General features: G+C 48.5%; 1 protein-coding gene across 50 annotated transcripts in view; it reads right to left on the bottom strand.

Annotated features, from left to right (window-relative positions):
- COL13A1 (collagen type XIII alpha 1 chain) overlaps nt 1-26242 on the bottom strand; it is a 104826-nt gene that overhangs the window by 36226 nt on the left and 42358 nt on the right. For 29 of the 50 annotated variants that reach the window (XM_086900198.1, XM_086900193.1, XM_086900212.1 and 26 more), the window contains 10 exons: nt 15662-15697; nt 15030-15056; nt 13244-13294; nt 9430-9465; nt 7937-7963; nt 7136-7162; nt 6083-6109; nt 5951-5977; nt 5663-5689; nt 3573-3629 (listed from right to left, as the gene is read on the bottom strand). In XM_086900198.1, the coding sequence (XP_086756324.1) occupies nt 3573-3629; nt 5663-5689; nt 5951-5977; nt 6083-6109; nt 7136-7162; nt 7937-7963; nt 9430-9465; nt 13244-13294; nt 15030-15056; nt 15662-15682 (327 nt within the window). In that variant the 5' untranslated portion in view covers nt 15683-15697. Of the gene's footprint in view, nt 1-1825; nt 1892-3572; nt 3630-5662; nt 5690-5950; nt 5978-6082; nt 6110-7135; nt 7163-7936; nt 7964-9429; nt 9466-13243; nt 13295-15029; nt 15057-15661; nt 15730-26242 lie in introns of those variants that run through there. The other 21 variants (XM_086900189.1, XM_086900196.1, XM_086900209.1 and 18 more) reach the window with 3 other exon arrangements.

The following is a 26242-nucleotide window of genomic DNA, read 5'->3' as shown; positions in this document are numbered from 1 at the left end:
CTGTAGCCACACTTCAGCTGCTCTCTGCCAGCCCAGTCTGTGCTCCAAATTTAGGGCACTAAAGTGCAGCACGGTGCTGGAATGGGGTGCTGGTAGGGGACAGGGAGCTGGGCAGAGCAGGAGCCCTGCCCCAGCACAGGGAGTGGCTGGAAGGAGCTCACCCAAAGTCCCATTTGCTGTCACTTTGCTGTCTTGGGCACAGCAGACTTTGTCTAGGCAAGTGCCCATCCTTGCAGATCCCTAAACACACCAAGTGTTAGTGCAACATCATTATATTCTCATTAGAGTGTTCAGCACAAAAGGACCCCCACAGAGCTAAATGGACAGTAAGTCGATACAGTAAGTGGACACAGTAAGTGGGAGATCAGGTGTCATTTTCCTCAGTTGTCACTCTATATTTTTAGCCGTCGACTGGAACTATTTTTTAGTTCTTTTAAGCACCAGCCAGCCACCCTAACTGCACCCCAGCAATGCAATGCTTGCTCAGCCTCCTCAGGGAGGACCCCACTCAGCCCATGCCTCAGCTAAGCCCCAGCCCTTGGGCAAAGCGCTCCTGCTGATGTGCTCAGAGCTAGCAGCAGGGTTTTCCTCTCTTCCAGGAGCTGGTGCTAACATCCATTTTGCAGCCTCACTTTTTTTTCTTAGTATTCATAAGCTGAGCTCCTGGAATTGCCTGGTGCTGGCAGATCTGGAGGAGCAGACCACACCCCATTGCATTTAGAGAATGAATGTGGCAAAGGCAAAATGGATCATGGCAAAACTCTCTGGTGAAGTTTTCCTCTGCGGACAGAGGGAATTTGTAGCCCTGGCTGACGACAGGATGTAGGGCAGCTATTCAAGTTTCCCACTTCATCCTGGAGAGGAACTTCAGCTTTCAAAGCCTTCCCAAGAGGTCAGTCCTTGGCCTGGCTCTCCAGACTGTCACTTTGAAGGGCAAACAGCGCAATCCATGGGGCTCTGTGTGGTGCAAATGCTGAATCCATAGAAACTGAGCTGAAACCACGGGCTCAAGTGGTAAGGTCAGGGTTTGTCCAGTGCTGGGCAAGGACCCTAACCCTCTCCTGCATCCTGAAGTTCCCTGCACCATCCAACTGTCTAGACAGGCAGCAGGGTGACAAAACCCAGCCATTTCATAGAGAGCACCCAGCACACTTCAGCGGGGTAATTGCAGCAGTTTGTCCACACAGAAAAGCTAATCCCGACTGAGGGAATGAGGGAGCGTAAAGTGGCTCATTAAAAGCCACATGAACTCTGACTATGGACACTCTTATTCACTATTCATATGTCCGTAATTCACTTTATGAATTCATTCCCAAAATAAACTGAACATGAATTATGGCCCTGGAAACCAAAATAAATGTGTTTACACAAAGATTTAATGCAATTTAATGAAACCATTCTAAGAGCTTATTTAAACACATTTCCCCAAGTGCCTCAGACTAGACTAGCCCTCAGAAGAAGCGTTTGCCTATTCATTCATCTCAGTTAAATTTCACAGACATTTGATGTATTTCAGCAAGAGGCTTCCAACCTCTTCTGGAGATTGAATATGCAGGAACTGACTCCTTAAGGGAGGAGGCTGCTTGTCGACAGCCCCAAGAACAGCTTCATGGCCCATTTCTATTAGTTCAAAAAACTGGCTTCACTGCATTTCTTTTTAGCAACATTATCACATCAAAGATTTCCTCTGATTTAAAGAAAGTCTCTCAGCTCTGCCTGAAACTCTTGGAAAGCCCTCTGTAGGGGAAGAAAGACAGGTAGCAAGCTGATTAATGGCAAGCATTGGGATAAGCTCAGAAACAGGCAACAAGGAGGAGAAGTCTACCTGGAAAGTGCGTCTCTTTATGACCGGAGGTGGAGCCAGGCGCACTGAATTGAGGAGAGGCAACAGCTGAAGAAGATCAAACCAGAAGGTCACAGGGCAAAGGAGGCCATTAGGGCACCGAGAGTCAGGGAGAAGCCAGGGGAGAGAACAGAGAAGAGGGGAACAGAGAGATTGCCATGAAAACAGAGCCCGGCGTGAGAGCGGCGTGGGGCAGGTACCTGCTGGCAGACCTCTGAGCTCCTCCGTGCTGCTCACAGCCACCAGGTGCCAGCCTGGCAGGCGTGGGGTGCCCACTCACCACCCCAATGCTCCCACCTCACAGAGCTCTCACAGCTTCCTCTGCTCGGAAATACAACTTGGGGATTTTTGACCCAGCTCTGCTGATCTCCTGAGGAAGTGCTCACTGCAAGAACATCCCCTCACTGGCTCTGCTAGGGTGCCCAGTGATGGGACTCCTTTTCTCTTAAGTTTCTCTTAACTTCTCATCATCAGATTTCAGGCAAATATCAGAATCACCATTTCCTCAAAGTTTTGCAAGTGCAGTTTTCTATTTCTCTTACAAGAAACACAGCGTATCTCCAGGTGTCACCCTTCTTCCAGGTGTGGAGGGGAGTGGAGAAAGGCTAGCTGGGGTCAGCACAGAGGTCCTGGCCAGGTTCACTGCACTTGGCAGACACAACCACCATGGCCAAGGGAGAAAACCAGGCCTTGGAGCTGGACACCTAAGCAGGGCATTGCCTTGGCAGCCTGTGCTTTGTTTTTCCTTGCTCAACAGTATCATCACCTTCTGACTGCTTATAGCCAGGAATGCTGCCTCAGGGCACAACGCTGACCCGGACACACAGAAATCAAATGCACTAAAGCTCAGGAGCATTTGTTCATCCTTTTGCTGTATCCAGTTTCCACTTGCACGCATGCTGCTGTCACCCTGGCACCCACCATGCCGGCTCCAGGCCCAGGAATGCTGCTCTGGCCTGATCCACTTTCCTGTTCCTATCAGTTTTCCATTGAAGCTGCTCTTGATTTACACAGGGAGAAGTGAGAGAGCCTTTCTGTGCTTGGGCACAAAAACATGCTCATGTGTGACATTTCCCCACGTGAGCTGTGTGCTCAGATCTCAGAGGTGTGCCCACAGGTGTCCCACCACAGAAAACATACACTTCCAAGCAGCACATTTTATTCCCTTTAAACATTGTTCTTCATGTGTGCAGTGAAAGCAAGGATCCGGTCCTGTTGCAAAGAGCAGTGGTAACCCAATTTTGCAGCATCATGATCAGGTGGTTGTGCTCAAATGCACTGATGCAGACAGCCACAAGCTATCACTCCAAAAGCAGCGCTGGAAATTCAGCTGGGCTGATTTTATCCCCAGGCAAACCTCCCCTTTCTAAAAGACAGTGCAGGAGGTCTCTTAGCTCAGGAGAGCCAGCTAAGCTGGCTTTGCCTGGCTGCTCAAGTGCTGAAGGGTATCTTAAATATTATACAGCTTACAGGGAGGCTGAGGGAGGATGCTGGAAAGGATGACAATGGAGAACCAGTCCTGAAAACAGGCAAGACAAGACCCTGCAATGGATTCAGGTGCAAGTGGGAAATTTAGAGAAGAAATCTGAAGGCACTTCCACCCAGCTCCTGCCCTGCCCCCTCTGTGTTCCAGTGGGAAGTTTTTTTCAGAAGGCAGCATGCAATATTGGATCTGCACCCTTGAGCCTTTGCATCAGAACTGGGTCCCTTCAGACTGCTCCCCACAAACCTTCAGCGTAAGGATCTGGTTAGAGCGCAGGGCTGCAAGTGTGGTACTTAGGTATTCCTGGGGAACAGTGAACACACATCAGACAAACGGGGTCAGTGACACAGACAGCACTTCTGAGAGCAAACACAGCATGGCTGGTCCCCCCCAGATCCCTGAGTGGCACTTTGCAGCAGCTTGAGTGGCCCTCTCACCCTGAATGGGCAGCCCCAAGGTGTGGGCTCATCCCTCACAGCAGTGCAGGCCACACAGATCACACAGACAAAAAAATAGGAAACTACAACAAGAGCCAAGGCTCATATCCCTAACCTTGTATTTCCTTCCTAAGAAAACAAATATGAAACAAAACTGAAACAACATCCCCGGGTTGTCAGGATGCTGGTTTTCATTTCCTCACCCAGAACATCTGATAAAGAACCTTGTCAAACAGAAAAGCAAGAATAAATTGCAATTCGGTCAGCAGCATCTCCTTTTTGCAACAAGGCCCATCCTAATTTTCTTTCAGGGAGAAAGAAAGAGAACTGCACCTCTGCTGGCTGGTCTGTGCCTCTGGCTCCCTGAACTTGCAGTTCAGGACAGCCTGTCCTTGAGTTGATCTGAGGACAGTCACCCTTCCCGTGAGCATGTCTCAGCCTTGAACAACTCATGGGCTTTTTATAATGCTGAGCTTGGTGCCTCGTGAGACCAAAAGTATCTCCATGAGAGGCAAGGAAACGCTGCCAGGATGTGAGGCTTTGCACCCACCCCTTTCCCGCTGTCACAGCCCTGCAGCTCATCACTCACCCTACAACCCTGGCCCACCAAACCAGCCTGCCTCTGCCCCCAGGCCTGAGCCCAGGCTATTTCCAGGGATGCACCAGCTCCCTTTCCAGTGGAGTTGCTTTAGATCCTGCCACTGCTTTTCACCTTGAGCGCTGAGGACAGTCAGAGCCAAGGGCTGTAACAGGAACTCAGGACACTGCTTGGGTGACCAGTGTTGTTGGCTTCTTTTTAACATAACAATCTAGTGATCCGTCTCACTAAATAAACACAGCTGAGCGGCTGTTACTGCACGGGGGACTGGCACTTACCCACGGCCCCCTTCTCCCCTTGCTGCCAGCCCAGCTCTCTCCCCAGGCTCCAGCCCTGCTCCCTCCGGGCCCGGGACCAGAGCCCAGCTGATTATCCAGAGGCCCATCAAAAATAAACAGAAAGCTCTTAAGCTTGTCTCCCTGTACACCCAGATTACAAATTCCAGCCACTTCATATGATGTCGTTCCAATGCATTTCCAGTGGATTTTCAGCACTCTGGTTGTTTTTAGAACTGGTTAAATCCCCTCAAACCCCATGATGTTCTCTCTCCACTCTTGGCTGCGGCACATGCTGGCCAGGCCAAGACGAAGGGGCAGGTGGGGCAACATCCTGGCTTTCATTAAACAGATGCTGGCACCAACCCTCCTGCTCAGCCCCTTCCTTGCAGGCAGAAAGTCTCAGGGACCAGCATGGGGACCAGCTGGCTGGGGACCTGACAGAGCACCATGGCCAGGGGGTGCAGGGTTACCCTCAGGCAGGGAGCAATAACCCTTGCCCTCGTCTCTGTGCAGGGATAACACCAGGATGAGGGAGAAGGAAAGGGGAGGAATGTTGATAGAGTTTACCCCGGGTCTTCAAACCCCATGCTGCTCCCGGCCACACAACCCGAGCAGAGGCTGTGGAAGCAGCACGGAGCCAGTGCAGCAGCTCAAGGCACGGTGGGTGGGTGACCTCTAATCCTCCAGAACCCTCAGGTCTCACTGGGTTTTGGGGCGAGGACGTGGACCTTCCCCTCTCCAGTACAAAGCACAGGGGGGTCTCCAGGAAGCAGAATTGACAGCGACTATCTAGGGGTCAGCTCCGGTGGGCAGGAACAGACGGGAGAACCAACATCCCCCCTGGAAAACCTTATCTGCTGCTTTTCTGCGAAACACATCAATCAGCCGAGCACTGCCCTGGGGGCCCAGATGACGCATCTCCTTAATGAAGCGATCTCTCCTTCCAACAAAAAGCCATTCAAATGCGGGAGGATTAACATGCAGGAAGGCACGGGACAGAGGATAATAACGCTAATGACTTACCCTGTGCGGGTACTCTGCACACTGACCCTGTGAAAGAAAGGGATTAAAAAGGAAAGAGTTTAAACCACAAACAGAGGCGGCCAAAATAGGCACGCAGGGTCAGATCCAGAAGGTGTAAATCATTTTGACTGTATCAAACTCAGTGCAGTTATGCCAGTCTGCACTCTGCCTCCTGTCCCTGACCCCCTAAAGCCCTCTGCTCTTCGTACTCCTCACCCACAGTCAGATCAAGCAGCACCAAGTCCCTTCCTCTCTTTCAATTTTTAACAAGGCCCCCACTGAAATTACCTTCTCTCCTTTTTGTCCTGGGGGTCCCTATAAAAGAAAAGTGATCAAAAAAGGCCTCAGTAAATGAAGGAGTTCAGTGAATGCAAGGGGAAAGGGATTAGGGGAGAGATGGGATAGGGATGAGATACTTACAGGTTGTCCCCTGGGACCTGCAGCACCCTTTAAAGAAACACAGAATTTAATGGGATGGTTTTCCATTTACAGTGACAAACAGAGTATGGAGTAGGCGAAAAACTGAGCTTTTAAATACAGCTGTGAAGAAAATTCCCAAGAAAGATCCGGGTTCCCTTTGTTACTCTGGAGGAGTGAAAATGCACACATGCTCTGGCTGCACCACGGGGGAGAAATATTAAAAGGAGAGGGGGAAAAATCGTCAGGAAAACACACCCTTATTGTTCCCAGGACCTCAGCTGACAGCGCTGGGATGGAACCAGAAGCAGCCAGGACTGAAGGCTGAGCTAGGATTGAGCAACAGGGGAGTGGGGATGGGGATCTTCAACATGTGCTTGCCAGAGGGCTACACTGACACTCAGGCCCAAAAACCAGAATTACAGAATTAGCAGAAGAAAACATTCAACACTTAAGTGAACGAAGGTGCCTACAGAGCCTCTCTCTTAACATACTCATATTTGGGATTTCATCATCAGAGATGTCAAGAGGAACAAGACAGCACTGGGCTTCCATAAAGTGCAGTCTAAGTTTATCATTTTCAACCCAAAGCGTTTTTGTAAGATGCACATATGAAACAGAGCTTCAAGGGGGTGGGGGGGTGAACCACATTTAATACAAAAAATATGCTTTTTGTGGTTGTTGTTAGATAAGTTGAAAGCTGCCAGATGGGTTTTCAGAAATCTTTCCATCAACTTTTACTTGTCCTATGAGGCCGACCACGAAAAATGTCAGCTCCCAGAATATATTTAAAGAACATAATTGCTAACTGCAAGGAAAACACATCCCATGCCTAACTAGAGAGTTGCTGCTGTGACATGATGAATGTGATAGCCATAATGCAAAAATTACAGGCATGCATCCCGGCACTGCTATTATGCAGTTACAGAATTAGGGATGCAGCTAGTGCATCAGCTGAGCTAAGATTGCTACCCTGCCCAGGAGCTTGTTTCCAGCTGAGGCACAACATCATTGCAAACCAACCCATCACCCACAGACAAATATATGTATTTTTACCATCTCTCCCTTCTGTCCAGGATGGCCCTGAAAAAGAAAGGAAACACACATCAGCTTTGGCCACTGCAGACTCTCGATGATCTTGATCTAACAGCCTCTGCTGGGTGAAGTGTGTGTCCCCAGGGCAGAACAAGAGAGCTTCATCTCTCTTGGGGGTGAAGTTCATGGCAAAAACAGGGTCCTGCTGCAGGAAATGAGAAGCCAGAAGTGTGTTCCAGCACTGGAGGAGTGTGGTGGGGAACCTGGCCACATGGCTGCTGCATGGAAATACAGGTTTCACGTCCATGGGGTTCAGAGAGAAGTAGCTCATTTGCTCCCAGCTCTCTGAAGGATGGGAAGAACTTGGGCTTCTACTGCAAATCTCTAAGGACAGCATGGAGGCCTCACAGAGGTCTTTAGCATCCTTCCCTCCTGTACTGTAGCTCTTCTCAGCACAGCAGCAAGGCAGAGGGCTGATACCTCAGGGATCTGCTCTGCCTGTCTGATGCTGGGTGGGAGTGCCTGCTAAGGCTTTCCCTGCAGCAGCCAGGCTGCTGCACTTGTGAACTGCTATTTTACAGACTTACCTAGAAAGGAATAGGCCATGCTGTGCCTTCCTTAATCTCCTGACTCCTGCATCTCTCCCAAGGCATTTGTGGCATCCTCCTGCCTGCCAACCTCCTTATTTTCTTTTAATCCATGCATGTGCATGGCATTGCAAAATAATCCCCCTAAAAGATGGGGTGTAAGACAAGGGCTGGCAGCACAGTGGGACCTAGCAGGGGGCAGGGCAGGAAGCCTGCAGAGAAGTTCTTTGCTTACCGGTTTGCCATCCAAGCCAATAGGGCCCTGAAATAAAAGAAGAAAAATGAGGAAAAATGATGAGAAATACTTGCCCCGGGGTGTCTGTCCATCTGCCCCAGGACGTGAGACTGCATGGGCTGGGGTGACATGAGGTGACTCCCTGCCCTCCCTGTCCTGGCAGATCCCTGGCCCACAGAGTACCAGCCCAGATTTCAAACTGCTTCAGCAGGGACCTGCTCGCTGTCAGCACATTTCAGCAGCAATGCTGGACACAGCAATAGAAGCAAGGAGGGATTCACAGGCAATTTACAAAAAATAAAATCTCAGAATTCTAAATTTCCCAGTGTTCAGTAAACTAGTTGAACATCAGCAGTTTTCTTGAGACTTTGATTTAAAAGGGCACCCAGCTTTGGGGGAAGAGGAATTTTTGCAAATGATAGAATAATGAAAATGTCCCAGGGAAGAGGTGACATACAGCTCAGCACATGCTGAAGGTACTGTTTGATGAGAAACAGGCCCCGCAGAGCTGTCCCACCCAGCACTTCCTCATGTGGGCCAATTTGTTTTCTGCCTCCTCCAAAAGCCAAAGACCACAAGGGCCTGGAGAGATCTGCTTCTCCTCAGCCCAGGGGCAGCTCACAGCCCCCTTTTCACAACGGGCAGAGCTGTGGAGCCCGCTCAGACAGCTCGGAGGCTGCCAATTCCTCCCGTTTTCCAGGCGTGAGAGTCTCCCCCGCAGACCTGCTCTGGCACATCCAGCATCCCAGAGCAGCAGCTGAGCTGCCTGGCGGGAGCAGGGATGTGGGGGGTGTTTGTGTTTGCCTCAGGCTTCCTAGTTGTCTAGGGTAAATGCATATGAATAAATAGCAACTGTTTGAGTTCTTCAGCGGCCTCAGTGCTTCAGAGAGTGCTGCCAGCAACTGTAGGATTGAAATGAAATTTGCTTTGTCCTCTCCTGGGTATAATCTCTGTTCCCTTGCAACTGTGCTGGTGAAAAATTCCTCCTTGTGTCTTATGTCCTTCCCCTTTGGCCTGACCAGGGTGTGCAGCCAAGCACAGTCCCCAGCTGACCCTCAACAGGCAGGGTCCTTTTTGGATCCCATGCACTTGTTCTATCAGAATATCACCTAAAAGCTCCATTAAAATTGGAATTTCCCCTACCTAGGGGTTGTTTTGTTTGAGGTAGGGGTATTCCTTAGGATGGTTGTATTTCACTGAACAGATCTGGCTTTAACTGTGTTATTTTAACACTTGGGGCTTTTTTTTAAAATTAATTTCCTTTCAGAGTTGTGTGGTTTGGTTTGGTTTTTATTTTCTCCCTAAATATCGTTTAAAAGAAAAGGAAAAAAAAAAAAAAAAGCAGAAAAACAAATGAAGAAAAAATTGCTTTTTCCAGTGATATCAGATCAGGCCATTGGTTTCAGGAAGAAATGATGAGATACAGCAAGCACTTATGAGGCTTCCTAGTAATATCACACATCCGTACCTCATAAATTAAGAGTTACACTTACCGGGAATCCAGGAAAACCTCTTGTTCCAGGCTGTCCCTGGGAAGGATGAAACAGAGACAGCAGTTTAGAGGAACTGAAATGAATTTTGATGGATCCTAAGTTCTCTCTACAGAGCCCTTCCTCCAGCCTCTGACCAATTATCCTACAACTCTCTGAAGAGATACCCAATTCCCCTCCAAGGGGAAAGTGTCTTGGGAGGGAGGGGAAATCTCTCATCCCCACTCCAATTTGTACAGGGCCAAGAAAATGCTGGAGCAGCTCCAGTTTGGATTGCAAGCAGTTTCCTTGAAGTTTCTACATTAATTAAATGGGTCTCCCTAGCCCATATGTTAGGCTTTTGGAGTATATTCCAGAGGCTGAGCTCATTTTATGGCAATTCTTGCTGCCATAAACCTGAGATGTTTAATGCAGGGTGCTGTTCTGTGCAAGACAAGTCTTGCAGGTCACTGCTGTCTAAATACAACCATCCCTCTCCTCCTCCTCCCCTCACCTTGTGTCCTAGGTCATTTATTTTCCTCACAAATAATTCTGGAGATGATTTTTTTTTTTTTCTCTCTCCCTCTCCCTCTCTTCTGTTTTGTTTGGGTTTTTTTATCCTCTGAGAGCTAAGACAGAGAGTTAGGCTGTGTGATGAGAGGAACATGAGCACCAAGACTTTTCCCCCAACCCCTTCCTGGCTAGCTAGCTAGCTATGGCTACCAGTTTGGGATCAGGTACAGCAAACACCAGCTTGGGATGTGTTTGGAAGCTTCTTCATCCCCTACTTAAGAGCACCAAAAGAAGAGAAAATGTCCTGGCTGTTAATTTTATGTAGTTCTTCAATTTTTGTGACATCCTAGGTCACAGTTACCGTAGCTTTGTTGGTATCCAAGATATATACTACTTCACTTAAGGATTTTGCAGTCTGTTTCCCAAAAAAAGCATGAGCCAGGTCTGGAAGCATATGGTCCATTTGGCCCAGACTTCAGCAGATCTTGAAGCACACTCATGGAGATAGAAACACCCGGATAAATCCTGTGCCATGCTCATCAGGTGACCACCGTGGCATCTTGTCAGGTAAATATCCTGAAAGCAGTGCTGTGACACAAAACTGCCCAGCTTCCTTATGTGTTCTCTGATTTTGGGGAATCAAATGCTTTCTTCAGCCATTTGAACTACCAAGACTGTTGGGAGTTTCACAGGGGTTTCCTAGGAAAGAGCTGGGCACAAACAGGGTGCATCTCTGCCTTAACTACAGTGATCCCATGTGGCACTGAGGGAAGGGAAGGGGAAGGAGGGGATGAGCCTCCTGGGCTGGGAGGCTGAGGTTTGCCACAGTGAAGCAATGGCAATCCTTTGGGAGACCTCAAAGCTACACTGATAGGGAAAACCTTCACCTTCAGCTGACATCTCTAACCACCCTCTGTCTGCAGAGAGACTCAGCTGAAGGTTTAGCCCTGCAGAGGATGGGCCCAAATAGCCTCTTTGCAGGGTTTGAGGGATGCCCCCACCACAAAATCCCTCACATCACTGAAGAACACTGAAGAGTTCTGGTTTTGTACACAATGCTAGCAGGACCTAATCACATTTGCACTGTTTCTTTAGCTCTGCAAAGTTGAACTTGGTCAGCTTTGCTTCGCAAGATACACACAAAACCACCTGGCCCTGTTGGCCAGTGACCAGAAGGGAAGATAGGCTATAAATTAAAGGATCTGTCCACCGCTGGCTTCTGAAAAGGCAAGAAGCAAGAAGAGCCTAGCCAGAATTCATTAATTTTGGTTCCCTGTTGGACACCTCCCTGACAAAAAGTGCTAAAAAAAGAATTAGGGGGAAAACCTGGAAATGGTGCAATTTGGCTTCCTCTGTAGACTACAGACTGTTGCCTCTTTCTCCTTGGAGGACAGCAGGATGATTTGCACGGTATCACGCCAAGACAACAGTTCAGCAGCAAGCGATTCCAAGAGACTGTTTTTGTTGGGTGGCTGGTTTTCCTTGTCTCCTTTTTAAAATGTTGATTGTATGAAGTATGTAATCCTGGGAGCTGCCAAATCATGGAGACCGTCTGTTTCTGCCACTATCGGCGCACTGTCCCTCTCTGGCCGGGAGTTAAGCAGCTCCGAGCTCAAGCAAAAACTTTAACCTCCCAACAAAAATCTGGAAACTATTTGTCATCCCACATCTTTCCGAGTGGCCCCTTGGCCAGGGTTTCCGTGTTTGTCTTCAGTGCTCAGCCATCCTTTTGACCTATCACCAGCTCCCCAGGAAACTGGATCATCTTCACAGTAGGCTTTGCAGGGGGAAAGTGTGGAGTTGGGCCAGTACTGGCACCTCAGGGCTTTGATTGGTGTAGGCAAAACCCCACTTTAGATACCATTTGCCATCTAATTTTACTGCTGCTTTAAAGATGCAGAAAGTGTTCTGCACTCTCCCAAACAGCAGCAAACATAGCAGCACCAAAGCAGATAAAATTGTCCTGCAGCCCAGGCTGTATCCTTCAAGAAAACTGTCACCTTTGCAGGACCTACTCGGACAGGAGCTGACGGCTTTTCTCTCTGATTACTATAATTACACTGTTCACAAGGCTGAGAGCAAGAGCTTGTGAGAAATAGCAACAGGGCACTTACTCTCCAAAATCTGCTGTTTGTGGAGCAGGGTGGTCTTGCTCAGACCTTGGCTTGAGAGACTTTTCAGCCCTTCTTCCTTGCCTGGACACGTGGCCAGGGACCATCTGCTAGGCATAAAACATTTGGGGAGACCCATTTGGGTCCTGGGCTTTGGTTCTGTCGCTTCTCAAACTCCAGCATCCCCGGCAGGTGGGTCTGGGGACCGGCAAAGCTGTTTTTTATTAGAAACACTTGTCATGGGGCTTTTGGGAAGTTAATTGGAAAGCCAGATGTAGCCAAGTGTTCACAGTGCCTAGGTCTCTCTCACTTGACCTCCGTGGTGAAACAAAGCTTGCCAGCAGCCCATCCTCTCTGCAGGTCAAGGACGGTGCTCTTCACAGGTTAATCAAAATCGGAAGTGCCCGCTGGGAGGGGGAGAATTCAATCTCCAGGTCTTTTTTCATGGAAATCTCTGGTGGAGGCTGTGCAGGGATGGAGTGGAGAGGTCTGGCTGCACCCACACAAAAGCAGAGGCTTGATGGCTGCAGCGCAGTGCAAGAAGCATCCAGCATTTGGGGCACATCCAGCATTTAGGGCACGTGAACATTCCAACCCTTCATCTTGGTCTTTTTTTTTATGACCCTGTCCTTGTAAAAAGTTTTGTCTGGCTGACTCGTTGCACCTTGCAGAGACACTTTTACTGGAAGAGGGTGAAAAATCCTGCCTTTTCTCAGCCAGATAAGCGGTAACCACGCTGACAAAGAGCTTCCAAGATTTTGGGCACATGACAAAAGACCTCTGAGCTACTCTTTGTCTTTGTGAGCTCCCCAGCCACTGGCTTAGCTCTGATCCTGCTCTTCAGTAAAATCAAGGGGCTTGTTCCCTGCTGATTAAACCAAAGGCTGAAATCAGCCAGGCAAAGGGCAAATTTTCTCCAAAAGTGATAGCAGCCCTGTTGCAAAAAGGAAATATGCTTCTTCCTTTTAAATGGAGTAATTCAGTTTCCTTGCCAAGGGAAGGCTTCCTCATTTGTTCTGAAATATGAGCTATAATTTCAGTATATATAGTATATAATAGCAGTATAAAACCAAGGCTGGCTCAGCACAGGAACCACATTATACAGGGTTTTTGCTCTTTCCAGCTGATGCTGAGTCTTAATGCCCCTCCTAAGTCTTTCCCAGTAACTTGCCCACATCCTGCATCAGACAAAAATAGAGAGAAAAGCCACTTACGGGTGGACCGCGGGGCCCGATAATAGACATGCCAGCTTCTCCTGGAGCACCCTGCAGAGAGACAAGGCAGAGGAAACAGGGTGAGAACAGGAGAGCAAAACACAAAGACAACTTTATTCCTGTCAACACTGGGGTTAAATGAGGGTGCCTTAGGTGTGAGATCTTCAGGGCTGTTCTGGCCTCCCCCAGCTCCTGCCTGACAATCTAGGAGAAAAGATGTTCTTGAGAGCTGCTCAGATGTGCCAGAAAATGGAAGCTGCGCAGCAAGGAGAAGTATAAACACATAAAACACTTTCTGGCAAAACAGAAGTTCTGCCTCATTGCAAGTGTGAAAGATGACCTGAAACCCTTTCTGTTTCCTTCCTGCAAGTTCCAGGAGGATTGTATCCTGCAGAAGAAAGAAAAAGAGGGATGTGCTGGGCTCCAGGGAAATGGGAGCTAAGGGCAGCTGATTTGGTTGTCTCCAGAAATGCCCCACTTGTATACTTCTCAAATGCAGTTGAGATGTGGATGAAAACAAAGCAAAGTGCTTGCTGGAAAAGGAAACAGCTGCCTCTCCAACTCCAAGCCACCCACAGCGTGTGATGGACAGGACATGTCACTCTCTCTGGAAACACAGTGTATTCCTGAGAGGCAGCTCCAGAAGTGCCCAGGGCTGAGGAGCTCTGGGACAGAGCATCCTGTCCAAGCAGCCTGCAAGAAAGCAAAGCACTCCACAGAACAAAGCTGTGGACTGACAAAGATTTAAGGCTCTCATGGAGGGCTTTGGGGAAGCAGGGGCAATTAGGAGTGATTTTTTTCCATTGATTGTTTGTACCTATCTGCCGTCCCCTCATGAACATTCTGGCCAGAAACAAATGCAAGGATAAGCAGAGAAAAAAGCAGAATGGCTCAGGTGAGAAATTGTGGTCACTTGGATAAACCTGGTTGGCTCCAACGAGCAAACAGTGAAGGCAAGGATGAAGAATCTCTATCCTACTTTACCCTTCCTTCTCATGGTTTTCTCTCTATCTGTTATGAAGAAGATCAAACAGGTCTGTCATATTACTGCATAGATGACCCTCCTTGTCAGGTAAATATCCATACCTTTTTTAATTTCTACACATTGTTATTCAGTTATTCACAAATCCCAAACACCTCCATTTCCCTGCTCTCACAGGTGGGAAGTACTCACAGCTCTGGGGAAAACATACTAACACTGAAATGCCAAACACTTCAAAACAGGGGACAGCAGTAGGATCGCTTTGTCAACCAGCACTTCTTTGTGGGTACAAACTGCAACTCACTGCACGGCAAACAGGCAGTGAGATGGTGTCCCACAGACTTCTACTACACCCATCAGCTTTCCTCAGGAGGAAGAAGTCCCACTGTGTCAGAAATAGGAGTGTGACACGCCACTTTTATTCCCTGCTCCCACCTGCACCAGGGATCAGGCGAACCTGGGAGGCAGAGGGGAGCTGCAGGTCGGCTGGGGCAAGCAGAGCTGCCCAAGGGGGAGAAAGTCAATGGTTAAAATTCAGGAAGGCTTGAGGGAAGCCCTGCATGTGCCCACTGGCTCTTATGCTGTTAGTAAATTGTCATAAACAAGAAACACAGCATCTTTGGAGGCTGACTGGCCTGGAAGGAATTTGGGAAATATACTTGCACTGACACGGAAGATGGGGCAGCCCAGGGGGTGTGGAAGTCCAAAGCTGTCTGCAGTGGCCATGACTGTGACGGGGGAGCTTGGGCTGGCCCTAGAAGAGGACAGTTTGGGGGTGCTACAGGCTACAAGGGGCTGACTCACCTTCTCTCCAGATTGCCCTTTTAGTCCCTGGGTCAGTGGCAGCCGTCACAGCCACATGCAAGAGGGTGCAGGGAAGAGAGAGAGAAAGGGAGAGAGAGACAAACACAGGAATCAGTGGCAAAGGCACGCCCTCCCACCCCACAACCCTGGCTATGGGGCTGGGGTGAGCAGGGTGGCCTCAGCTCCTGCCCCAGTCCTCTTCCCCATCCTCGCCAAGGGCTGCCTGAGCAAGGAGCAGCTCCAAAATACAGCACTCAGGCAGGCAGGGGATGGCCCCCTTTGCTCAGGGCAGAGTTATTTGGAAGGGGCAGCTGCCAGTGGCAAGCAGGGGTGCGTGTTAGGAAACCCAGGGTTAGCAAGCCCAGCTGGCGTACGGGGTGGCAGCGGGAGACGCCCAAACAGGGGGATGCTGAACCAGAGGAGGCCTGGATAGTACAGCAGGTGAAATGGAAACACCCCCCCAGGATGTATGTGGCTCTGAAACTGAACCCCTCAGGTGTGGGGCTTAGGGAGAGTAGTTTTGCCTGAACTGACAAGGATTATCCTGGAAGCCACCCTCCCCCACCCCCAAATCCTGGGGGTTGGAAGAGAATGGGAAAGATAAGACACACAAAAAAGAGGGTTTGACTTACCGGCCGCCCAGGGATTCCCATCGCACCTTTGTCCCCCTGGCAATTAAGGCAAAATTAAGGGAATTGGTAACTGGCCAAAAGCAAGGTTTTAAAACAGCACAACTAAACTAAGCCATAGCAGCAGCTTCACACTGTGGCCCAAGTGTCCAGGGATTTTGAGATGGAGGGAAAGTTAAAGAGTAAAGAGTGTTTGCATGTGCCTGAACGGGTCTCTAGAATGCGCGAGCCACAAGTTCATTTCCACATATGACAAACCCACACATCTCACAACAGAAATTACATGCAGCAATTTAGGCAGCAAAAGGAGGACAGGAGTCTCCAGTCAAACAAAGTACAATCCCTATTTCCAACACTTCATAAAATCCAGGTCCTGGGAACTGGCTCCCTGCAGCGGCCAACTGTCACGTTTTTCTCTTTCTTGACCAAAGTCATCTGGGTGTTAGCTATTTATTTATAGAGTTATCACTTTAAAACACAATTCTCTTAGACTTGAAAATACTGTCCTGTCCAGAAGTAAGAGAAAACTGTGAGAACACAAGCTGACACAGGAAAAAGCACGTCTGGAAGAAGACATACGAGCAGCTGTTTTCAGCGTCCTCTACCCCTTTGAGATACTTCCCAGTGCATTGTCAGCATGTGAGTGATCCCAACAGTGGTTTTGGGAATGACTTTGGGTCAGGTGACACTGGACAGAGCCTCGTAAACACACAAACAGAAGGCCAGTGACAATTCTCTTCACCCGCTTACCTACAAGGCAGTTGGCTGCCTCTTACAGTTAAATTGTACTATGCAATTTAAAAAAAAAATAAAATTACGCCCTCTGCATTCTTGGTCTCCAAAACTGAAGGCTGTGCAGATCTGGAAGACGGCAGCTCATTGCTAAAGGATCTTGATGATTATGGCTTCAGCAGTCATGTAGCTTTTGCTCTATATTTTGCAAAAATGACGTGATAATAATCCCTCAGTTGTCTTTCCAGCGATGTTTGGGGTTTCCTTATGTAAAACAGAATGTTCCTGCCCCTGGCTGACTGTGTCTGTAGACATAAACCTGGTTTTCTGGTTTCTGCAGCTGGAGACATCAGCTCCATTGGTGCCACCTCTCCGTGCCTCCCCAGGTGTTCAGTCCCAGCGCGTGTGAGCATAATCTGAAATCTCTGGAAGGGGAAGGCACTTAGCTCTGTTTGTTCTTCTGGGTGTACACAAAACCTGTGTATCCCAAACTCAAACATTATTGCTTGGGATCAAACCATAGCCTGGTGGAAGTTTAGCCACTTCCTTCTGCAGAGCTGGGGAGGCTGTTCAGTATGGGGGGCATCCCTTTCCACACAGCACATGTCACGATAAATTGAAGAGCCATATACACTTTGCAAAAGCACCCTTTTCAGATGGATGAAACCCTGAACAGCTGCTTGATTTTAAGTTTTGTTGAGGCTATATTATGGGAAACTGCTTTCTTCTAGGGTTTTAGGTGGGTTCTCACTCCTGCTAATATTTGCCTATCTCTGTGTGCCAGCAGTGAGTGGAGCTCTCAGGGCATCTGGCCCTGGGATTACTTTGTGGCTGCTGGAAGACATAATGCTGAGCTTTCCTCTGCTTGTAGTCCCTTAAATGCTGCTTTCCTCCAGAGCTGAGCCCAGGCTCTTTTCCCTCATGGTTTTTGAGGTACAAGCTGAATTTGCTTCTTCTGTCTCTGCTGTGGCTGGTGCCCGAGCAGGAAGAGCCCAAGGTCAGGGCTGAGCTGTGTCAGGTCTCCTGTGAGTACCTGGAGTGGTAAATGATGGCCCCGTGTCTGGTATGTGACTGTGCAGAGTTACAGCCCTCCAAGCAATAACAGCAAGAGGGAGCTCCCAGTAGGGCGGCCAATAAATGCCAGATGTTTATAAGGAAAGGTTGTCTGTGACAGGGAGCCAGGAAAGAGCTCTCGTGGGTGGATGATACCGTGTAGGTTGGTTACAAAGTCATGAAAAGCTGCCTGCAGCTCCCACATCAGAGTTAAAAGAGCGTGAAAGGCAACCAGCAGCCCCTGTCCTGAGTCAGGGGAGAGCCAGCAGCACAGTTTACATTTCTTTCACTGGGAAACTGCCTGTTATGGCTGGTGCAGTCTCCAGGTGAGCCCAGGGAGCAGGGAACCATCACCAGGAAATCATGCTGCTGGAATTCCAAAACCCACGCTCCTTCCTCAGTCATGACTAACTCAGATGCAGATACTGTTATTATGGATTTTTGCATTTGTCCCAGGGTGACTCAGGCCTTCTAAATCCTGCTGCAACTAGCAAATCCCATCAGTGAGAACACTGAACACTTTGCCTCTTCAACCAGACTCTGAAAGACATCTTCAAAAGTAGCATTTTCCACACACAGCAGGGTCCACAAGGATTATGCTACCCTTCAAGTTTGGACCTCCAAAGCTCCTGTGGTCCCTACTCTGTATGGGCCGTGTCCCGTTTGGAATACTCTATTCCATGTCACGTTTTTTATGCAAGACTACTTTCTACCACCTTATGAATGCTGGGGGCATCCTGATCAAAGTACTGCCAGACAGAAAGAATGGGGGGATGAAACAGAAATAATGAAGTGTTTACCAGGAGCTGTGGCCTTTCTGTGAGGCCCTGAAACAAAATACACCTAAACAGCAAAAGCCTTGAACTCTGAAGGGAGGGCTTAATAAAGACATGAAATCACATGGAAGGGTTTAGGAAACAGAATGGTTAAAAAAACTCTCCACGACTCCTTGACCATCAGTTCTGATTGCTTTGGTTTCCTAATCTCCTGCTTGTGAAGTTTTCTCTCCTTTTGGCACGACTTTACCCACAGCTCTCCACACGAGCTCTGAAGGTATCTGCAAGTCCACGGAGAACAAGCTAATTACGGGGCTTTGACTTTCTTCCTTAGTTTCCATCTGCTAAATATTATTTTTTCATGTATGGAATTGCTGCAGTTGCCACAGAAATGTTGCATGATCAGAAATGGGAGAGAAAATGTCCGTGAGAGGATCATTTGCTTCGGATGTGGTCCAGACAGCAAAAGGACTATTGCACGATTTCATCACTTCCTTCCTTCCTTCACCCCTTTTAGTCCCAATCTCATCAAATATCTTACATGACTGCGGGTTGCCCTTGCCTTCACCAAAACCTTGACTGACTTCAGGAGTAAGGCTGGAAGTGTTGGTTGGGCAAGAGAAGAACATGAAGTTCCCTTTTGCTGCTGTGGCGTTGCTCATCCATTTCCCTGGATTTTATCCGTGTTGTCCTAGACTGCAAGCAGGGCTTAGTGCACTTAGTGCACTTCTAATGAGTATTTCTGCCCATCTCCACACCAACACCAAGCCAAAGCCAGCACTGGGAGCTAAGCCCTGTCACAAGGGTGTTGGCTCTTTTGCAAGCTGGGAAACAAAAAGGGGAGGGAGATGTGGGGTGGTCATTGCTTTGGGGTCACTATCCAGAACAATGTGTATGACAATCAGCCAGGCAGGAGCCCGGGCTGCTGCTCATAAAACCATTTCCATTTCAATCATGAGAAATACAGAGGGGTGGGGGAATACTACCTATGGTGACATGAAGGATTCACTCAGCTCTTCAGAGGTGAACTTTTGCTCACAGTGACTGAGCTGATCTCACTCGCCAGCTGATCAGAAACCCAAGAGGTCCTGAATGAGATGAGGGTCCTGCTAGTCCAAGACAAATTCCACTTTGGCTAAGAACACTCAGTCTGCCCAACTTCCTCTTGTTATTTCCATTGGCTGTAGCATTCCTCACATCCTGTCCTAGAAGTCTGCTTGCAGAGACAGGATCAGGGGTCGCAACAAGCCAGGATATGGTAGCATATAATGTCAGCACTTCTCTGGTGGTCCCATGTGCTTCTGCCAGGCTTCAATCTCCCATTACAATATTAGGTTTCTAACCCTTATTGCTGCAGAGGAAGCCTGGAGCGTGTGTCTTCCTCATCCCACAAAGGCACTGACTGCTCTCTAGAAGACAACTGTGTCAATCAAGTGATTCCTCCCTAATTTCTCACAGCACTAATAGGAATGCCAGTGCCACTACCAATTTTGTGCCCACCTCACCCCTTTATGCCAACCTACAGGCTGCCCAGTGAAGTGACAGCCATGGAGGGACTCCAGTTGCAGCTGCCTGCGGAGTCATGCTCTCCTCCCAAAAAGCCACAGCTAATGCTGAAATACATCCACTTCAGTGGCCAGTCCTGAAAGCCCCTGGGATAAGCTATCGCCGAAGTTTTGTGTGGATCAGGGTTTCCAGCTGTGAAACGCTTTCAGACCTTTTGGCCTAGAAGGTGCAACTTTCTGGAAGATTGCTGTCATTAAATAGGTCTGTGCTCGTATATCTGTGGGAGTTCAGTCTATAGCATTTCAGCCTGATGAAAGGGGAAAGAAAATAGATTGTGCAGCAACTACTGCTCAGAACGTCATCTGCAAACTGTTTAAGGCATTTTTGCGTGAACAGACAAAAGATGACTACCGTATGTTTAACTTCTCATGTTCCTTCACAGAAACCCTGAATAGTCCCTCTATTGTACACGAATATAAACCATTTCCTCTGGAAGGGCCCTGCTAGAGACAAGGCAGCGTTTCTTTATAATCCTGAGAGCTATCGATACATTGCCTTCGGTCCTTGCACGGCTGCTTCTGGTTCACTGTGGGTCTTGTAATAGCTGCAAGAAAATTTCTGCAATAACCTATCTATTTTCCTGAAGCCTAAATTGTCTGCACTGAGGTTTTACATTAGCTAACATTTGAAAGGGAAGCTGTCAACACAATTTTTCCTGTGAAATTGATAGCTGCGCAGCTATACTTGAAGGCCCGGCAGTTCAGCCAGCCTGGGTGAGTAGCAGGGAGCAAGTCCCTCCAGCTCAGCTCCTCATATGTTTGTGATCTGTCTTTCCCTTTTCTGCAAACACATCTCATTCAGCACGTGGCATCCCATGCATGTGAAGGGAATACAGCTGGTTCCCCCAGAGTGGAGCCAACTGGTAACACACGGATCTCTGCAGCACCACGTCAATCTGCAATGTCCCCATCCCTGCGCTCCCACCAGCTCCCCCTCAGAGGCTGAGCTGCAGCCCAAGAGCAATCCCACCCCAATCCAGCCCTGAGCTCCCACAGTACTTGCTGTTTGGGATAGCCCAGGCTGTCGGGACTGCAAAGGTGGCTACCACACCAGACACCACAGACAGGAGGCTGCAAGTTCATGCCCCACAGACTCTGCGTCAGCAGCTTCTAAAACTGTAGAGGTTTGGTACTTACAGGCGGACCTGAAAGAGAGAAGAAAAATAAACAAAAATTAATTTTTAAATGCAATAAATCCTAACAAGAAGAGTAGAAAAAAAAACATTGCACCCTCTTTTGGGCTTAATCCTCAGGCTGCTCCCATTTGCTGATGCACTTTCACCAGCTCCCTGCTTGTTCATTAAGGTATCCCCATGATTAGCAGCTGCTAATAACAACCTGCAGTGAGTGCAGGGCAGCCTCTGACAGCCCTGCCCAAGCCCTGTGTTGGGAAGACCATGCAAGACAAGCTCTTGACACTGTCAAACTCAGTTCTGGTCCTCAGGCACACATGAGAGTGGGGAACTTGTTATTTGTATGACTCCACATCCCGCCCACTCCTGGGGGCTGAGAAAGTTGAATCTGAGGAGGCAAGAGCCCCTTTGCTGCTAAAATTCCTACCCATTTCCCACCAGCATTGGTGTTCGTGCAAAGGTGGAAACTACAGCTATTAAAGACATCAGGTATCTTTTCTCTTTAATACAAGCAAATTTTCACCTTTCTTCTGCCTCCGATTCCATAGAAGCCAATCTGCCCTCTCAGAAAAGATTCCCTCAAATCCATTGAGTTTCTTTTATTTTGGAAATCTTTTTTGGAACCTGCCAGTGTGGAGCACTGCATCTCCTTCGCACAGAATGGTTGTACAATATGTATCAGGGCTTAAACAGCACATTTCTTTCATCAGTTCCCAGAAAATTCCTCAAAATCCTGACAGATATTGTGTGTGTGGAAAGAAACCCCCGGACTCGCTATTTTGTGGTTTCCTCTCTGTGGGAGAAGCAAGACACACCATACAACTGTCAGGGGTTTCTACATTTTCCATACTTTATAGACATTGTATTTTCTTTCTTTTTTTCTCTTCACACAGAGTGCCAAGAAGTCAGGCTAAGCAGTAAAACAGGCGAGCTGACAGATAACAGGCAGCAACCTCCTCTTTGCACGGCAGGCGGATGTCACAGTGAGCACCTGTGGAATACGTCGTCATCCTGAAAATGCCCCTGGCCCAAAGTCCACAAAAGAACCTGGAGACCTGGGATGAACAAACATCATCCACATTGGAAGTCTCTCACTTAGCATGACTCCCTCAAACCAGGTTTAGTGACCTGAAACTGCCCTGTCAAATGCCACTGTTAGACACAGCGCTCGTTGTGGTCGATCAGAAGAGGTTACCTCTAGAGAGTAACTTTTGGTTAAATACAAAAAATAATAACCACTTTCATGATGGCTGACAGAGCTAAAGTCAACACTCGCAGCTGGAAGCCTCAACAACTCAAAACAACTCAAATCAAACTTAGGACAGGAGCGCAGGGGTAACCCAGATCTGGCAACGGCCCACCATCGGTGCTGATGCTGAGGTCACTGTCGTACTTGCTACACCAAATCTAAACAACAAAAGAGCTTCTGATCAGACAGTTCATTTAGGAGGGCAAGGTCAGACTGATACTGGAATCCTAATTTATGCCAGACTGGGAGAAAAGAAAGAAAAAAAAAAAATAGAAGAGAGTTTTCCAAGTCTGGCTTGGATGACAATAAAGTTCTGTGAGAGAACTGTTTTGGAGAGATTTTGTTTCAGACTGAGTGCCCTATCACAAGGTCAATGCTTAGCAGCTTGCCAATACACTGACTTTATTTCCATTAACAACACTACAGACCCTTAATAACCCACCTACCTGCCTGCGTGGACTTGGGGCACTCATGGTTTGCATGAACTGAACTGTTGAGCTAATATTAAAAGAAAAACTTAAGGACATGCAAACCCTGAGCCATCCCTGCCCTTACAGCCCAAAAACAACCAGCCAGCAGCACGGCCTGTAATGGTATTGCCATACTGCTGAGAGCAAACACAAGTTCTTGTTTGCTCCAGAAGCTCCATCCACAGAGCAGAGTAAATCAGCAATGCCTGCAGCTCTGGGCCACACACCCCACACAGATCAAAGGCAGGAGGAATAGTGGAAGCCCATCTCTGTTATGTGCCCCCCATAAAATTAATGGTTATGTGAAGGGGACTGCACAGTCTTATGTAAACACTCATCAGTGAGCTGCAGGGACACAGTCTTGGCTGCAGTAAGTCAATCGGGGAGAGACCATCCAGGGTCGGCTTCAAATGTCGGGATCATCCGTGTGACCCAGGAGAAAGAGAAGCCCTCAGACAGAGTCATTTCCAAAAGCAACATCATCTTGCATGGGCTAGAGGAGGAGACGGAGGAGGAGGAGGAAAGATGTCCTAAAGACAGCAGGAAGGGAGGAGGTGCTGCTGGATAAGCTGTTGTAAAGCGTAGGGGATTTTACAAAGCAAAATAAAGCTTCAGCAAAATGTTTTGGTCATATTCTGTCACAGTGATAAATGGCAAGGTGGAGCAGAGGTTCTAAAGTGGCTCAATCCTTAATACAAGCAGTAAATTACTGCACATTAGAGGAAAGAGTGGGTAAAGGAGGACGGAGATACTTGAGCCTCAACAGGCTCCAACAGTTGGCAGTGTGGTGAGCTTGGCCCTGGCCAAAGCTCTGGCAGAGCTGCTCTGGCCTGGAGAGGGATGCTGACAACCCTGCAAGCCAAGAGAACGAATCCACAAGTTGGCCAGGCTGCCTGGGCCCCTTTACAAAAGCCACCTGAACTGCAGCAGAGTCACCACACCACCACTGCATGTAGTCCCTGTGTCACGTGTGTCTTGCAGGCCCAGCCAGTTTGGGCCAACCATGTGGAAACAGGCCTGCTTGCCCCCACGTGGGCCAGGTCTTGGTGGCAAACTCCAAAGAGCTCCACAAACAACCAGGAGCCAACAATCTTGACAGTCACAAGTACAAATTGCACCTATTGGGGGTTCCTCCTCCCCTCATAGCAGGCTCTTTTGGGGTGAGACAGAGGTGGGGCTGCATAGGAGATGAGCTAGATCCCCTTTGCATATAAACAGTCAACACAGAAAGGATGAGTCAACAGAGAAGCGATAAAAGCTACCGTGAACATTTCCAAGCCCATTCCACAGCGAAGCCCAGCCAGCAGACAGACCCAGAGCTTCCAGATCACCAAATTCCTCGGCTCTGCACGGACAGAGAACCCACACTTGTAATTAGCACCTCCAGATCCTGTGTGTTTTGAACCTGATCTTGCTGGGACCGGAGCAATGCCGGCGCTGGCACGCGGGCTGCAGCACGACCGTCCACCCACGATGGGCTGCTCAGGAAGCATCTCTCCGTGCCGGCGCCTCGCTGGAAGGCACTGGAGGGCTGTAAGTGACTGCAAGCGCTGTTTATCCAGCTGTGAGGCTTGTGGAGCAGCGGGGGATGGAAGGAGGGGACGGAGAAAACGTGTCAGGAGTGGACGAGTGGGAGGAAGCAGTGGTCTCCTGCAAAGAGGAGACCTCCAGAGTACCTTTGAAACTGAACATTGAGAAAACAAAGAATTCTTGTAGGAGTACCCAAGGTCCCTCCAAACATATGGCCTCTGGAAATCAGCACCATCTGCACTGTCCCTTCTCAGCTGCTCTGGTATTTATGCAGACAGAAAACTTCCTTAAAGAAGCTCTGCCTTTCCGTAGCCCGAGTGAGCAAACGAGCAGCCACCTAAGGGTAGGCCACCTTCCTGCACACACAGAAAGACCACACCTGTGGTGAACAGCAAAGCCAGGCCACAGAGCCCTCTGCTCACTTGATCATCCTCATGGCCTGTTCCACCAGCGACCGACCACAACAGAAGCGCAACGATTCCTTTTCTCTCAGCCACTAAGAGAGATAAAACACCACCCTCCACGTTGTAGCCTCTTTGGCCTCAGAAAAGGAGAAGCTTAGTTTTGCGAGCGGGTCAAATTTATCCTAACATGGAGAGTCTCACGTTCCAGACTATCAGATGTTAAAAGCTGGACTGAAGAGGAGCAAGTTTGGTGAGAGGCCTTCTGCTGATGACAGAGATATTCTCCAGCTTGAGATGGCAGGGCTCTCCAGACCGAGAGGATCACTGAAATGATCCCATCCACTTACGGGCATTTCCTGAAGTCCGGAAAAGTGTCCATTTTCAAAAGGTTCCCAAATGCTGTTGCTTATTTTTTCCCCTCTAATTTCTTGGATTCAGGCAGTACAGTGTCTGCATATCTTCCAGCTTGCTCCAAGAGCTCACATACAAGGGTTTTATTTTTTCCCTCTTGTACAGAATACACAAGACAAGGAGGAGAGAGAGGGAGCATGAAGAAATTATTGTTGCTTACTTGGGTCATGCTCACTACACACTCCGGCAGCAGGGAAGATGTAAACATGTAATCCATCCCTGTGAGGAAATCCAGCCATTTCACAGACCCAGAAGCCAGCCTTAGGGAGTTAGAGAGATACAGTTACTTCCTGACATTCAGGGCTATGTTAATTGATAACAAGATAGCTGTGGCCAGGCAATTAGTTATGAAATGCTGATTAAAATGTCAGCTGCCTGAGCATGACCTTACCCAGGGTGGCATGGAACCCCTAATTCATGGCTCCATGAGTATTCAGTGCAGACTGACCCCATTTCGGAGCAGGATACCCCAGCTGGGTGCATGGAGCACAAACAATGGGTTTGGGCTATTTTAAACACTGGCCATGCTGCAGTTTTCACACAACAGATCCAGAGTACTCACATTCTTCTAGATCCAACTTCCCTACCTCCATCAGGGGACAAATGATACAAGGGGAGGCAGAGGGAACATTAACTCAGAGAACTTCAAATGAAAAGGCAAAAATGCCATATGCCCTGCCATAATTCATTATTATTAGCTGTAGCTGGAATTAAAGGCAAAAAAATCTTGAAAATAATAATACATTTCTTAGAACTGACTACACAAAGCACAACCTCCAGTAATTTTGTTTCAGGTTTTGTCAGCAGTGGCAGACAATCCATGTGGATAACTCACTTCAGAGAGCAGAAGGCCCTTGCAAAAGGCCAGGCTCTCCATCCCTAAAACATTCCCTTTTTGGCTACACCCTTGCAGAGTGACAAGAGACTCTTCAAAGGATTGCAGAAATGTTGGACAGTGAAAGGACCATCAGGATTTCACTGCCAAAAAATCTGACCAACGCTAAACTGAGGCACCAGGTTATGCCAGTCATTCAAGCTCGCCCCCAAAATCAAACCCATGACATCACCGAGACTCGGCAGCTAATATCAGCAGCTGTTGAGGATAAAAGTCACTGCTCAAGCACTCTGAGCATCCCAGCACACCACCACCACCACCACCAGCCCAAGCCAAGCAGGCGGCCACAAGCACAGCACCAAAAAAAGTCCAGAGGATGCTATGGTCAAAGCAGATACCGATGTGAAGACCCACAGAAAAATTAAC

This window comes from Cyanistes caeruleus, chromosome 8 (genome assembly GCF_971803275.1).
Source record: "Cyanistes caeruleus chromosome 8, bCyaCae1.hap1.1, whole genome shotgun sequence".
Lineage (NCBI taxonomy): Eukaryota > Metazoa > Chordata > Aves > Passeriformes > Paridae > Cyanistes > Cyanistes caeruleus.
The sequence above is the reverse complement of the archived record's forward strand: the minus strand, read 5'-3'. Positions and strand labels throughout refer to the sequence as shown.